The sequence below is a fragment of the Triplophysa dalaica genome, chromosome 15 (genome assembly GCF_015846415.1).
Source record: "Triplophysa dalaica isolate WHDGS20190420 chromosome 15, ASM1584641v1, whole genome shotgun sequence".
NCBI classification, from domain to species: domain Eukaryota; kingdom Metazoa; phylum Chordata; class Actinopteri; order Cypriniformes; family Nemacheilidae; genus Triplophysa; species Triplophysa dalaica.
In genome coordinates this window covers 17,541,996-17,557,718 of record NC_079556.1, presented here as the reverse complement: position 1 = coordinate 17,557,718, position 15,723 = coordinate 17,541,996, and the positions used below count along the sequence as shown (strand labels likewise).

The 15,723-nt window shown below is 38.4% G+C and overlaps 1 protein-coding gene across 2 annotated transcripts in view; it reads left to right on the top strand.

The window, feature by feature from the left end:
* The first annotated feature begins 661 nt into the window (after positions 1-661).
* tmem260 (transmembrane protein 260) overlaps positions 662-15,723 on the top strand; it is a 32,147-nt gene continuing 17,085 nt past the window's right edge. For both annotated transcript variants that reach the window (XM_056767787.1, XM_056767786.1), the window contains exons 1-3: positions 662-1,146; positions 4,102-4,133; positions 8,246-8,397. In XM_056767787.1, the coding sequence (XP_056623765.1) occupies positions 1,041-1,146; positions 4,102-4,133; positions 8,246-8,397 (290 nt within the window). In that variant the 5' untranslated portion in view covers positions 662-1,040. The remainder of the gene's footprint in view (positions 1,147-4,101; positions 4,134-8,245; positions 8,398-15,723) is intronic.

Sequence of the window (15,723 nt, the reverse complement as noted above, 5' to 3'; positions counted from 1 at the left end):
CTCAGAGTTCTCAATTTAGTCAAGGATCAGACTCAATTCAGATAGAGGATTAATGATCAGTCTACCATGACATTTTTATGAGGGTAACCTTTCCACACACAAACTTCTCCACTCGTAATGCACCGAGGGTTAACATTCTGTGTAATTTACCCCCATCTTGCAACCGCCACCAGAGTGAATTTTACTAAAGGTAGTATTTGATGTGACATATCGGTGGTTGTAGGTCAATATATGCATGACCAGAAAAAAACAAAGACGTTTTCTTATATAAAATTTCAAAAAACTTTGATGTTGACTTCAAATATAAAATAATAGTAACAAGTTTTCTAAATACTAGTGTAGGTATACTGTAGTACAAATGCACATGGGTAATAATAGCTAGAGAATCTATTTAGTAACTTACTACAGTGCTTTGACTGAGACTGCATCTTCTAATATAAAATATTAGAGAGCGTTGCTGACTACTGTGGTTATGTCGTCTCTGACACAAAATTAACCTTTAGACAACCATCATTTCCAGCGAAATACAATCACTAAAAAATCTTAAAAGTCTTAAAAATCCTCTACAACTTTTTAAACATTCTTAAAGCGGTAACTAGGGTTAATATGGTAAATTTTGATAGAGCTCTTTCAAGCCCCGCCCAACCAGGAAGTCAAATACCTCACCAACCAAATCCACGCAGAAAGTCTCATATCTACAATGAAGACGTAAATACAGTCAATGAAATAGTTATTGTGCTAACTCATTGCGCTTCTTTTTGCGCGGTAACGCTAACTCTTTAAACGAATGGTTTGGAGCGAACGCTGCAACAGAGAGCAACATTGCATTGCTATCAACATGCTGCAAACAGGAAATCGGGTACTTTAAACGATGATTTTGTTATGCAACACATTACCTATGTAAGACTTATTCCGCTTAATTGAATAAACACTACAAACAACATGCTAGCTTAGGTCGATGTCTTTAACTACGCCCCAGAATGTTAGTCAATAACTATGTATGAGCGTAAAAACAAGCGCAAATAAGAGAAACGTCCGAAATGTCGTCGGACAAGTTGACATGGACGCTGACTGGAGCTACCGTCGCCGGTGTTTTAGCGGTGTATGTTCCGTGTGCTCCGCGGACTGTGCCCGGTGGAGACTCAGGTACGATTTCACGTGTTTTTGTGTTTACGTCACATGCAGCCTATCACAGCGAAGCATATTGTACCATCACACCCACCATATAGAGATGCTGTTTTCTTTTTAAATGCATGTAAACTTGAACCTACAGTGTTTCCAAACAATGTTTTGACCCTTAAAACGTATGCTTGTTATTAGACGATTACACTTTTTAAGCAAAAAGAATGGACAAAAATCCAAAATTAGGCTAATTGGACATCTTCTTTTTCAAAAAAGTCTTCAAAAATGTCTCAGTTGGTGCTTTTACTTCTTCTCTCTCCATGTTCTTTACTAGTCTAATACTTATTGTGGATATTTGAGTGTTCAGGAATGTCAATGACATCGATAACAACATTTTTGTGATGGCAATAACTTAAACATATAATGGAATATTATCAATCCATGCATTTGAGGTGTTTTACGATTTTTGAAATGCTGTGACTTTGGTAACTGAAGATGTTATTTATATAGTACACATGTGGCTATGGTCGGACTATGATTTTCCGCTCAAAGCTGTGAATGAGAACAGTAGAATAATCCCTCTTGAGTGAATGGGGACAAAGATTCACCAAAAACGAGATGGAGGGAAACTTAATGCTTTGTTGAAAACAAATTCTGTTTGTAACATCAGAAAAAACTGAAATTGCAAACCAGTTTGGACTTTTTACTTCTATGTTGACCTGTGACCTGTATCATGCACAGAAGACTATGTGAATGTAAATATTAAGATCTTCATACTTTGTTATTCTCAGCATTATACTCTCTGACAGTTTTATTTGAAAGGGAGAGCTATTTAGTGTTTTAATTTTATTTATCTGCTTGAGGCAAGTTATGTTAGTACAACAGCTGTCTGCATTATTTTGCGCAGGCTGACATAGTGTAAATACAAAAATGTACGTAAACAGTGCTTCTGAAAGTCCTTGTGTAATCAAGTTCAAAATGTGGAGACAAAAAAAATGTTCTCTTCTGGGGCTGTGCAAATAAGCAGCTGCTGTTCGGTTAGCTATGCAACATCTGCACGGGCAAGGTGGCTTTTGGAGGCTTTGGGGGGGCAAGAAGCTGGTTCAGGGCTTACAAAGAGAAAAAAATCAGCCAACCCCTTAAGCGTGGCATTTAGGGACATTGCAGGATGCTGCCGTGATAGTGCCAGCTGAATGCTCGGCAGAAATTCTCCAGGTCTCCGTCTCGCAGTTCTAATCCCTTTAGGTGTGCTGCGCCCCGAAGAGGCTGAGCGGGCGCCCAGCGGGACCGCTGTTGTCTAGGAATGCGAGTGTGGAAATGAGGAGGATTATGATGGGGGAAGGCTGCTGTGGGTGCCCGATGGTGTGCTATCAAAAAGGCACTTGGCTCTTTCGCCGCTGTCCTGTGCTCAACTGCATTTGGGCCCTTTTCTCTGTTTCATGTCCCCTCCCAGGGACTGGGAACCGCTGTCAGCTCTAGACGCAGCACATGCACCGCTATGAATGAAATTGGGAGGTGTAACATGAAAAATGTTGATTACAAGGAGATCCAGACGCTTTGAAATGGGGTAGACCTGGCCTCAGTGTGTGTGTATTTATTTCCATTCTAAATAGGACAGTGAAAGCAGAGAAAATTCAGGCGCTGAAATGTGAGGGGTCTGCACCTTCTGATAGAAGACTTCCAGCGTGACAACGAAAACAGACGACCGCTAGTGATACGCTGGAAGTGCCAGCTAACCATTTCAGAAATGTTTTGGATGCACTGAACATTTTGTATTGCATCATAGCACAGTTTATGGGATTTTACAGTGTTTAGACAAGTATTGCATCAGGCAGCATTGGTTAGATTTATACAACCAGGCTGAAACATTCAGGATTACTGCCTGAATTTACTTCTTTATCCAGTGATCTCTGAACTGCAGTTAGCATATTTTAAGTATGTAGATTTTGAAAAAAGGAACTGGTTGTCATATCAAAAACATTTATAATATGAAAAACTCAAAGTTTGTATTTATACCTATAGAAATTAGCCAAATGCCAACATCTTGCTAACATACCTTCCTTACGTTGAATAAAATATGAGAGAAATATAAATAAGATGCTCCAATATTTGCTTTCAAGGATATGTTTATGTATGTTTATGTATTGCTTACATTAAATGGATAGTTCATCCAAAAAGGTCATGTCATTTCATACCTGTATAAATGACTTTGTTCCGATGAACACAAACAAAGATATGTGGAAGAATGTTAGTAATATTCAGTTCCGGGGCATTATTGACTACCATAGTAGGAAGATTTAAATGGTAGTCAAAGGTGCCCGAGAACTCCTTGTTTCTCCAAAATTCTTCAAAATATCTAATTATGTGTTCAATACAATATTTTGTCCCAGAACTAAAAATTGCTAACATTCTTCCAAATATCTTTCTCTGTGTTCATCGGAACAAAGACGTTTATACAGGTTTGAAACAGCCTGAGGGTGAGTAAATGATGACAGATTTTTCATTTTTGGAGGAACTATCCATTTAAGTTGTATTATATGGTAACATGGTTAATTGGCCTATTTGTAAGAAGAAGAGGGTAACACTACAGTTCACACGCCCCCATAGAGATTAAGGGGTTGCATTATGCGTGTGGCTATGTGTAAAGCAACCGCACTCGCGGGCACGTTCACGCTTGTGTATGCTATACAGTGATGCTTAGCTCTCTCGTTTTGCGTCACAGAATACGGGAAGAGCAAACAGATTTGCTTTTGTATGTGTGCATCTGTCTGCTCAGGGATCAGGGGACGCGTGTGCGATGCAAGAGAATGAGCGTGTCGCTTAGGAAATGTCACACTGGGAACATTTTGCAGGTTTTGATCCGGGCAAATTAATGCAAAACCCAGTGCAAGTATTTGATTTGGGAAAACTTTCAGGACTTGTCTCTTAATAATAATTATTGGGTTTACATTAATTTCCCTCTCTGTTTTTCTACCACAGGAGAGTTGCTGACTGCTGCCTGTGAGCTGGGGGTAAGCATTAGCTGCATTGTTTAATCAATCCACTCATTAACTCTTATAAGCATTAAGGAAGTTTAATTAAGTATGGGGGGAGAAGAAAGATGATTAATTTACTTTTCAGGCCACAGGTTTTTTATCCTCTCTTTTTTTACTAAGTTAGGAGTAGAGAATGCTATAATTTGCAACCCTGTTCTTCAAATCCAATTAGACTGAATGGTTAGGCGATGGCTTTTGTAAGCTTCGCCTTATGTACGGTATAAGGCTTATTATACTCAACCCTTCTCCTTTTTGTGCATGCGTGTGTGCGCTTGTGTAAGCCGCAAAGAATGAACTAAATCGGGTTAACAGTTATAATAAGTTTTATTATTTAATAAAGTTTATTACGCCGCCACGATCCTTTTAGGGAGGCTGTGGTGGTGTCACTATGCCAGTAATCCCTCCCTCTGTCCGTGTGGCATGGCTGTCTGGCAGCTCTCCCAAGGGTCGGCGGGCTCTCTCCGGGCCGCAGGCCGCCGGCCCGCCCTTCCTGCTCCCTGGAGTCGTGGATCTGTTCTCCTTTAAACCTCTTGTAGCGGGACTGCCCCCTACCGCTCTCCAGCTGTGTGTTCTGCAGTTTACCACACACTTACAGAGCGAACAACACGTCTGCTTTCCTCTCAGTGATGCATGTTGCGTGGCTCCAGTGTAGGCATTTCATCCACACTAGTCATAGGCGCACACGCACATACTCGTGCACTTTCTATTCCACATTGCTGGTACTTCCAAATGTGTTCTTCCCGACCTTGGCATATGTTTACCATATTGTCTCATCCGTTTTCTTGTATAGATGGACATTAGTGTTTGGGAAGCTATTTTAAAATAAAAAGACTGAAAGCTAAAGCTACTTTTTAAGTGGATTTACTATAGACACACTGTTCCTGATTTTTTTTTATTAAAAGTGAAGTAACTGGAAACAGAGTTTAAAGCGGCCGTAAGACACGGGGTTTCTGCCAATGTCACATTAATCTTGAGTACATATAGAGTAGTATTGCATACGTCGTATCTTCGAAGAGAATTTAGTTTGATCACATTTATAAAAGATAGATACAGCTGTGTGATTACTTCCGAAATCATATTGCGTGTGCGAAGGGGAGGGGTAGGCTGAACTAAAGCACATTGTCAACAAAACACAGACATCAGTTTCACTCGCCGCATGTGGTTCATGTCCGGCATCTTTTAGCGCTGGGACGGCTCCATATATCAGTTTCAAACAATCTCCAAATCCAGTGTTATATATCCACTGTTTATATAATATTCATCATCCAAATGCAGTGAATAAACAAACACCTGAACTTCGCGAACGTATGGTCTCTCTCTCTCTCTACTGCACACAAGTGAAAGTGAAGTTTGCGCATGCTGCTTCTCCTGCTCTCCATGCTGTCGCGTGGGTGTGCCACGTGTTTTTACGGGAGAATTGTCCAATAAGGGACTAAGAATAATAGCTAAAAAACAGTTTTGTATTTGAAAAAAACTTTCCGAGACCTGTATGATCACTGGGAGAGTGTATCGAGCACAGAAATATTACGTAATACGCCCAACTCGTATTTTGACAAGTTGACCATGTTAAGCATGAGAAGACAGCACATTTAACATTGTAAAGAAGTCAGAATACGTCATACATCGCTGCAGTATCCCTTTAAAATGTATTGTCTGTAAAAATACTGTCTTGCCATTGGACTCAGTGGTTAAAGGCAAGGCAAGTTTATTTGGATAGCACATTTCATACACAAGGTAATTCACAGTGTTTTACATAAATGATTGACAATGGAAAGATAAAATACATAATGCATAAGACATCTTTAAAAAGTAGATGATTTAAAATAAGAAAGACATCTTTAGAAAAATAAAATTGATTTAAAATGTGTGTATATATATATATATATATATATATATATAAAATGCAGTTGATTCCAGATTCCGGCTAGGGGTGGCAAAGTGGCTAAACGCTGAGTTTTGTTTTGAGTGAATCTTTTTATCTCTAACTGATTTGATCCTATTGATCTGAGAAGTCTGTTAGGTTTTTATTCAATAAGCATATCTGACATGTATTTAGGTCCTAGGCCATTGAGTGATTTGTAGACCCTTAAAAAATAATATAGACTTTAGGATTGGTACAATGTGTGATTTTAAGCAGGATCGATTGACAGAAATACAATATAATATACATAACTATATGGTACCTTACATAATGAAAAGTCTTGTTTTTATTACCTAAGAATAAGCTTTTCTTATCTACATAGACTGTGGGTCCCCTTACACATATTGTTTCTATTGTAGCCCTAAATGGACAAACTGCTTTACAGAGTGCATCTCGTAAATACGTTATCTCCTTCGGCAAAGAAGTGAAACCTGACAACATCTTTGTCCTGCCACCGTAGTGCTTTGAATAATTTTTAATTTATATATATAATATATATATATATATTATAAATCATAGGTGTAATTTGCGGGTGATCTAGGTGGGACTCAGTTTTGTCCCCACCAATTATTTGAAGAAATAAAAAACTCCTTGAATAGTGGCTATTCAAGTCATACTTGTCCCAACCGTTAAGCGCTTAATTGCACTCTGTTGCTATATTTGTACTTATTACTTTCAATATGTGGCTGCTATCATCTATTGCAAGATTAATTACATTGTATTTGATAGAAAACTTGTCTCAAATAAATGGAAAAGTCACATCTTTGTAGTTTCATGAAATGTATAGTTCAAAAAGAAATTTTGAAAGTTCATTGTATATTTGTAGCCTATCTGGCAGTGACAGAAGTAATAAGTGAAATAAATGAAAGAAATATCTTATTAAGGGAAATCTGAAAATAAGGGAAATCTGTTTCCCCTGTATACTTGATAAGTCATGTTTGTAATTAGTAGGGGGTTCCCAAACGTTTCAATCCGGAACCCACCGACAGGTATTCTGTGTCAAACACACCAATTTTTCACCATGGGGAAAACACACATTCGTTTCAGTAGTTTTTATTTGATCACAAATTAATACCTGATGGTAGGTCTGCATGATTATGGATTTCCCCCATGACAATTGTGATTAATAATGTTGATTAAATAGTTTTAAAATGTTTTAAAAATCTGTGAGGCAACTGCACGCCGTATTCATTATGTAAAACATTTGCATCCTGAAATGATAACTGTTGTATTGTGTCAAAGGGTCGACATTTCACACATTAAAACTTATCAAAACTGTGAAACAACTCGTATATAACAACAAAAATTATTTGTGACCGCTGTAAACGTGCTGATTAGTCAACCATGAAAGTAAAATAAACGAATGCTTCCTTCGCGCCATGTTTCCGCCCCTTGTTGCGCATTCATTGTCCACGCACAATAATAGTCTATTCCCACAGAGTTACAATTCATTATTAAAGTATTGTTTTCTTGCTCCCCTTTGTCCCCACCACTTTTCAAAACAAAGTTACAGCACTATTATTTATTTTTAATATAGTTTTAAATTGTCTCTGAAATGTTACGTTTTGACAGTTTGAGCAACATTTTTTTACACTACTACAAATTTAAAATATATTTTTTACTGTAAATGCAGCGTTAAAACAACTGAAAAGTGTGGTCACTCCGCACTTTGTTACCGCAGTTCTTTCCAATGAACTGATTTTCGTGGCCAGCCTTTTGAAATTGTTTATAGGGATGAATTGACTGGGACCCTCTCTCCGTCTTTGATCTTGAACCCACACTGGCTTTTAAACACTCGCTTGTCCACCAATTACCAATCCACACCTCTAACAACCCACTTCCTTGATCTTAGCTCTGGAGCGCTGCGTTTCTCAGCCTGCTGTGCCTGTGTGTGTTATCAGGCCAGTAGGAATGAGACAGTCGTTAATAGCTCTGGTCCTTATCGCTCCTGAGGGGACTTAGTGCCTAATTGCTGGGAAAGCAAGGATACAGCAGATCAGGTTTTTGGGGACAGCGTGAAGCTGTTACCCGCAAAAGTGAGGCCTGCCTTTGAAAGCTGAAATGTAAGATGATATGTGTGTGTGTAGGGGGTTACTAGATTTGTTACTGTTATCTTTGCTTCAGAATGTTCTCTGAGTGAGTTTACAGTTGTCTCTTCCCCCCCCAGGTGGCTCATCCTCCAGGATACCCCCTCTTCACCATGCTCTCTTCTCTGATGCTCTCGCTGCTTCCTCTCAGTTCTCCGGCACACAGTATCAATGTCTTGTGCACTGTCTTTGGGGCCGGGGCAAGCGGGGCCCTCTGCTTTACTGTCTGCAGGTAAGCCAGTCTCAAACTTTTAGAAAGGTGACCAAAACTTTAGAGATACTGTACATAAGTACCATAACCAGTAATAGGTATCAGAAATCTTAGTACAATAATGCAAATATCTATAACTGGAAATAGATAAGCATATCAAAGTGAGGAAAAAGGCTTGTTGTTGACATCAAAGGCTGATCATTTGTGAAATATGGGCTGAGAACAAGAATCCATTAAAATTAATATACAAACCAAAATTGTTAGTTTCCTCTTCAGTGTGTTCTTACTAATATAATAATGGCATATTTCTGGTATTATATTGTTAATTAAAATATTCATACAATCAGTTTTGTGCATTTGTTTATTTACTTTTGTATAGATCACTTCGCAAAACTCGAACACATGTTCAAGTAGCACATCTGGTTTAATTTTTTATAAAAAAATGTTTCAATCTTTTCATTACATCTTAAAATTAGAATTTTATATTTGGTTATAAATGTTCTGTTGGTTGCATTTCGTTCAAATGTTTGTGAAGTGTTTTTGCTAGTTTCAGCCCGAGATCATTCTCCTTTTCCTGTCCTGCGCTGCGTTTTTTAAAGAGCAAATGCATTTGCGCTCAATTGTGCGCCCATGGGCGTGCTGGTCTAAAAAGAGGTGTGTTCAGACGCATTGTTGGCGCATTGGTATTTTGAGGAACTGAAAATGGTCAATGCCGCAATATTTTTTTAGTAATTTAAAGAGCGTGTTAGGAATATGCGCCTATAGACGGGTGCACAGCACTCGTACATTCTGCATAATACACACAGAGGTGCGTGCAACAGCACACGATAATGCCAAATATTACAAATAAATGGATTACAATTTTAAAGATTACTATTGTAGGCTTGTCCTAAAGATGATCTGGTTTAACCTCTCGCACGAGCAGACGCGTTTCCTAGAGAAGTGTCTGCTCTTCCGAATTCCGTTGTGTAAATAGCGAATCCGCCATGACGTGAGCTCAACTGGTTCTTAATGGATTGGGAGATGAGACTCTGATTGGCTTACTGCATGTTTGACCCAAAAAACAACCATTACTCAGTAAGATAATCGGGACAACCCCTTTAGACTATGCGCCTGGGCAAGCCAACCGTTTTCACATCTTTAAATTCAGACACGCCCTGAGTGCACCTGCACTGTGCGCTTAGATTGTCAAAATAGGGCCCAGGAATCTGGACCTGCCTTGGCCCATAGTTGTGTATGTCTCCAGAAGGGGTCTGTTGGTGTATTTGCTGTAAAATCAACATCAACTTTCTACACACAGGACATTTATACAATAGTTCAGGTTGCATTTACATTTATGAATTTGGCATATGCTTTTATCCAAAACAATTTACACCTATACTCACCTACAACCTCTTCGCTGCTACCTTTGCAAAGCTCAACCAATTGAGCTATCAGAATATGTAGTGTCATAATTAATGCATTCTTGATTGAATTCTTTAAGTGATTCTTACATAAAAAAGTGTGGTTCGATAAGACCTTCTGTTATTTTGTCTATCCTTTCTATAGTGGTTATTTTTATGTAGCAACTGAGTGAGAATTTTTTATTTGACTGTTGTATTGTTAGTAATCCAGTCATTTCAGTGAATTGTTAAACAGGTTCACAGATACGAACCTTCCAAACGAACCCTAAAATGAACTGGGTGTCCCAGTGCTGCTTAACAGTGTTGACATTCTAGGTGAGTGCAATCGATATGCTTGATTGTTTTTGTATGCTCACTTGGTTTTTAGCCTTTGTGGACTTGATGTACCCTGTGTTCGCACGTTTGTCGTCTGCTCTGTCAATAGCACTGAACCAATTCCATAGTTAATTTAAAGTTCTCGAATTTGTTAAGATTTTGTATTCTTCTGGTTGACTTGTCCACACAATGATTTATGAAATACGAACAAAAATAATTTGTGTGTACAGTAATTAATTTAGAAAGCCGGGATTACCTGAATTGTTGTTATGAATAGACTGTAAGAATGGTTTTACTCTGAATAAACAACACAAAAAGTAGTGGGGGGCCCGGGATGGATCCGGGGAGGCACAGTTTTTGTGGCATTTTATTACCTTTAGAAATATATCATAATTTTTGGCAATCAAACATCAGCAAAATAAGACCACCACCAAACAAAAGAATTGATTTTCCATCATTGTATTATTGTATGCATTTGGTTTAATAAAAAATGTAAGTCTTTATTTGGGGGACCACAAAGCGATGCACCCTACACATTTGCCAGACGCTTTGGAGCGATTTACATTGCATTATACTCTACATTTGTTTTTTAAGTATGTGGAATCCCCTGGGATCAAACCCACCACCTTGGCCTTGTTAGCACCATACTTTTACCACTGAGCTACAGGAAATCTAAGAACCACTGCTCTAGTGTTTGTACCAAATTTTTGTAACATGATTTTTGTAGGCATGCTCTTCACATGGACTACACTTAACATGCTGACTTCACCATGTAACTAATTTAATAATGTATAGCAGTTGAAATATATATCTAGTTCAAGTTCTGAATAAAAATTCAATTTTAACATTCCTGTCAGCTCCGTCTAACATCAGGATATTACAAGCCACACTGCAAGGTCCTCTTGCAAGGCCAAAACAACAATTTTCAGTTTACAGCACCATACAAGCAAACCTTCAAACATATGCAAATTCAGATACTCTGATGTACTTATTTCTCCTTTTGCAATTATGTTCAAATGTCCTCAAAAGTTTCCTAGAACTATAATTCAATCAAAAAAAAAGGGTCTAAACGGACAGTTGCTGCTGCATGTACTTTAGCGTCTACACGTGACTCTTGCAAATGATGTGAATTATGCATGCTCCCACTCGGCTGAGTTTGCGAGCCAAGCTGACCGGAGATTTGGCTGCCGTTACATGCCCGATGCAACCTCTGCTCTTAAGTCTCAAAGGATTTAGATCCAATTTTGGATTACAGCAACCAAAAAGTCATTTCCTTTGGCCTCTGCCACCCAACAAACCATCCTCCTTCAAATGCTGATGGCCTTTAGGATTTCGCTCCATACACGTTACCAGACCTGCACGCAAAACACCCTTAGCCCTTAAGTTTCAGTGCATAATCTGTGCTTTTAATTGAAAACATAAGCATAATGGGTTTTGATGGTTATCTGTCCAGGCTTAGGCTGGGGTTTGGCCTCGGACATCTCTGCTGGGCTCAGACCAGTAGCTGGCAGGCTCGAGATGCCAGAACTGGGAGGAGGGAGTGTTTTAGGGGTTTCGGAGCTTCCGGCACAGTCTGGGACTCCCCTCTGGGTTGGCATTGGGGTCCTTAGGTGCTTCGCCTGTGCCCAGTGGTAATGCTGAGGTGGCATGCCACTCCCGGTAGGGACACTACCGGACAGGCCTGCCCCCAGGCTGCTACCCTGGCACCCGACACCACTCTGAGCATGGCCATTTTTTGCCCTATATGTGCTCTGCCATTATTTGCATCTTTAGAGGAATTTCATTGCATCAAGGCTTGAATGCATGTTTTGTTGTGCAGGATTTAAAGACGACATTGTTTTCATAACTATTTGGTATATGTATCATCAGCTAAATTTGAAAGCCAGATTAAATATAAGGGCAAAATATAAGGACGTTTTTATTAACGTTTATTGCTATACTAACAGCACAGATATAAACATTTGGTTGTTCAAATACGAGGGAGGACTATCTTCAAATCTTTAAAGCATTTGTTTTATTGAAAGTGCATGATTTTTTTATAGTCAGGTAAGTGCCGTTTTTCAGGATTCAGGACATCCATAACGGTACATATTCCTCATAAATTGAAACATGAAAATGAAAATAAAATAACTATTTTATGTTCTATTAAAAGGCATTGTTTCTCATTGGGTATTATTGCTTCAGGTTCCTTTGAGCATTTTAATTCACATAAATCTTACAAAGTTTGTAGTCTCTCCAAAACGCATGTTTATTTCCCTTTTCAAAAATAGAAAATTTAGAAAATGTTTCTGATGTTTAGACTATCAGTAAGGGTTTAATAAAATATAAACAGATGGTTCAATATACTTCTCAGAGCATTTTTATGTCACGTCCATATTGCAAAATGTCACATCCATAATGCTGGAATTGCTCTGGAATAGCAAAACTATAACAGTCCTATAGATGTTTTCTTTGATGTTTCAAGTTCAATTAGACGGACTGTTGTAGTGTTCCGCAGTGTAACTCGCATCCCAAACGGAGGGCTCGTTTTTCTTTGATTTGTCAATTATAGAAAATGTTTCTGAACGTCATGGTTGGAGAGTCACATTACTTGCCTTTGTTTCCACTGTGCTAAGCTTTTGTCTGGGTAAGCCTTTGAGGATAGCTGGCCTCAATAATAATGATACCCATTGATTGCATTACAGACTAGGAGGAATTTTTGGGAGGCTTACGCTTGGGGTTCTTAGTATTTGAGAACTCTTTGTGAACCCTGAGAAAATAGGGAAGTACAATATAACTTCAGGGTCCGCTGTTTTATAGACATTTTTATTTTTCAAAAATGACTGGCTGGCTAATATCAAGATGAATTACACATTGCTTAGCGGTTCAGCAATAACTAGAAGCGTTTTCTAACCACATTTAGAAAAGGAAAGTGATGCAAAAGCTTATGCACAATTATACCATTGCATTTTCCATACGATCATTGCAATATTTCATAATTAAAGTTGTCATGCGGTTGCCGAAGGTGACTCCCCACGTCCACCTCAGCCCCGGCTCCACCGCACCTGTGTGGGTGCACACCAGCCAAGAGCAGACGGGTCCTGTTCTGCACTCACCAGCTCATATCACAGCTGACCGGGCTCCAGCACCCACCTGTCCTGGGGCGTCTGCGCCATATAAGGCATTTTACCATATGGCCGTTACTGTGCTTTCCTTAGTGGACCCACAATTTGCTCTTAGTCACCTTGCTGCTCTCTGCGGTGAGCTGTGTTTTTAATTAAGACGGTTTCTTATTTAGAGTACATACATTACAATGTGGTGAGGTGTGTAAATATGGGGATGTGAAAGACTTTATTGTTTCGTTTAAGCCCCGATATTATCTTGCACTCAGCTGCATTGGTGGTGTTCCTGCGGTGTGAGTTTCAGAATTGAGGGTCTATTTTTGTGTGCTTAAGACGAATTTAAAACGGGTGTAATTTCCCACGTCCCTTGGCTGCCCCCTTCTTCATACCTCTGTTGTCAGGTAAATCATCGATCCAGAAACAACAGCTCCTGGCAGCTTAAGCACATGCTTTATTAGCCAGTCTAATCTGTAAAACGCTTTGATTTGCAGCCATGCATCTTTTGGTAACTATAATAACATGAGCAGGTATTCCTAGCAAGTTTTCTCTAAAACTTGGATATCCCGCATTGGTTTTTATGCCAAGTTTTTAACATCACAGATAAAGTAGACTGCTGGTTATATATTCCAGGATAACTTTAGCATAACCTGCATCTGTGGATATCTGTTGGGTATCACTGGGAATACATTTTATTCTTCCATATAGAGGATGCAACAAGAATTTTATTAGGAAATGTAACTGTGTATCATATAGACGATTTCAGAGTCAACAAGATGAACAAATGTTATGTGTTCCAAACTTAACTTCCTAGAGACCTCCGCAAAAAAACAATAACTGTTGAGTAGTTTAAATTTAGTTGGTTTAATAGTCTAGGTTTAAGAATAATTCATAACGTACAAATTCACACCAACTGTCTACCTTGTAAATTAGTAACAAATTCCATTGTTCCATAGACTTCCATTACTATACGTTTCTTTTTTGTTTCAATAAGCATAAAAACAAATCAACATTATTTTGTATTGTAATAGACAGCATTCCTCAAAGTCTTTTAATAGAGTGATTTTATTTAACACCGAAAGGTCCATTAAAAACCTCACTGGTCTGGGCCTTGAATTCCACAACTCAACATGACCAGCGGCACCATTTAAACCCATGCAGTAATATTTCCTTAACAGATATTTAATGAAGACATCTTAACCCTCATTACCCCATTCAGAATGGGGGAAATAGGGTCATTTTCTGTGCTATGCCATCACTTTAATTTCCCCTTGCCTGGAGCTTTAAGATTGTGTCTGTTGCATTGGGAGTCAATATTGCTCCACTATTACATTTTCTAAACCGTCTCCACAGGCAGTTTTTAATGGAAGTCAGACCAGGCAAAGATCAGCCTTTGCTGGAATACATACGTTACATACGGCTGCAAAATACAACACTTTAATGACTTTATTAGAATAACAGAAGAAAATAAAATGTGCATTTTCCAAATCATATGCATAGTTCATTATTTCTGTTATGCAGTTTGTTCATATGACGCACGTCAATAGGGGGATTAACATTGAATTGGAGAATATTGTTGTGTATTGTTGTGCTGACTGTATTGTTTGAGGAGGAGTGGAGTTATTAGTTATAAACACACACTTCCATGCAGGAAGAGACAATTCAACCTAATACCGTGCATACCTGTAATGGTGTTAACACCGGTTTGCTAGGGGTCAAAATTTCAATCTACAGTATAGCATCCAAACACTACACTATTTGACTGGCGTAGCATGAATCACATCAATATTGTTTCTCAGTGAGACATTACCCTACACCCTAAAAAATGCTGGGTTATTTTCAAGACACAAATCCAACCGTGGTTCATTGGACACCCGCGCTTGACCCCCAGTTAACTTCCAGTTTGTGTTTGGCTTGTGTCTAATAATATAACTTAATATTTAATTTAATTTATGTTAAAATATTAATTTGTATTATTATTTTACTCAATTATATTAAATAAACAATTTGTTGAATGGGTCCTATATTTTTTCGCATTTAAACAAACAGTATGGTACATTGACATCTAGCGGTTGAGCTTGGTATCGGAGTCTAAATTCAAAATATTTGAGAGACAAGTTTAGCCAATTAACGGTTTCTTTTAATTGTTATCAGAAATAATCTACAGACACTCTATTGTTTTTGAATGTGTACCGGGTTTAAGTTGGGGTCACAAAAAATGCGCATGCACAGTAACATTTGTTATGTTGTTAAGATAAAACCGTATTTAATTAAAGTCTCATATGTGACCCTGGATCGCAAAACCGGTATTTATAAATTATTTTTAAATTATAATTATTTATAATTTATGGATCGCAAAACCGGATATATAAACTTTATTTTTGTGAGTGGGTGCCCTTCCATGGTGCCCCTGATTAACAACTTCAAAGGCAATTTTCTCAACATTTAGTTTTTTGACCAGATATTGTCCTATTCTAACAACTCATACATCAATAGAAATCTTATTTATTCAGATTTCAAGTTATGTAAAA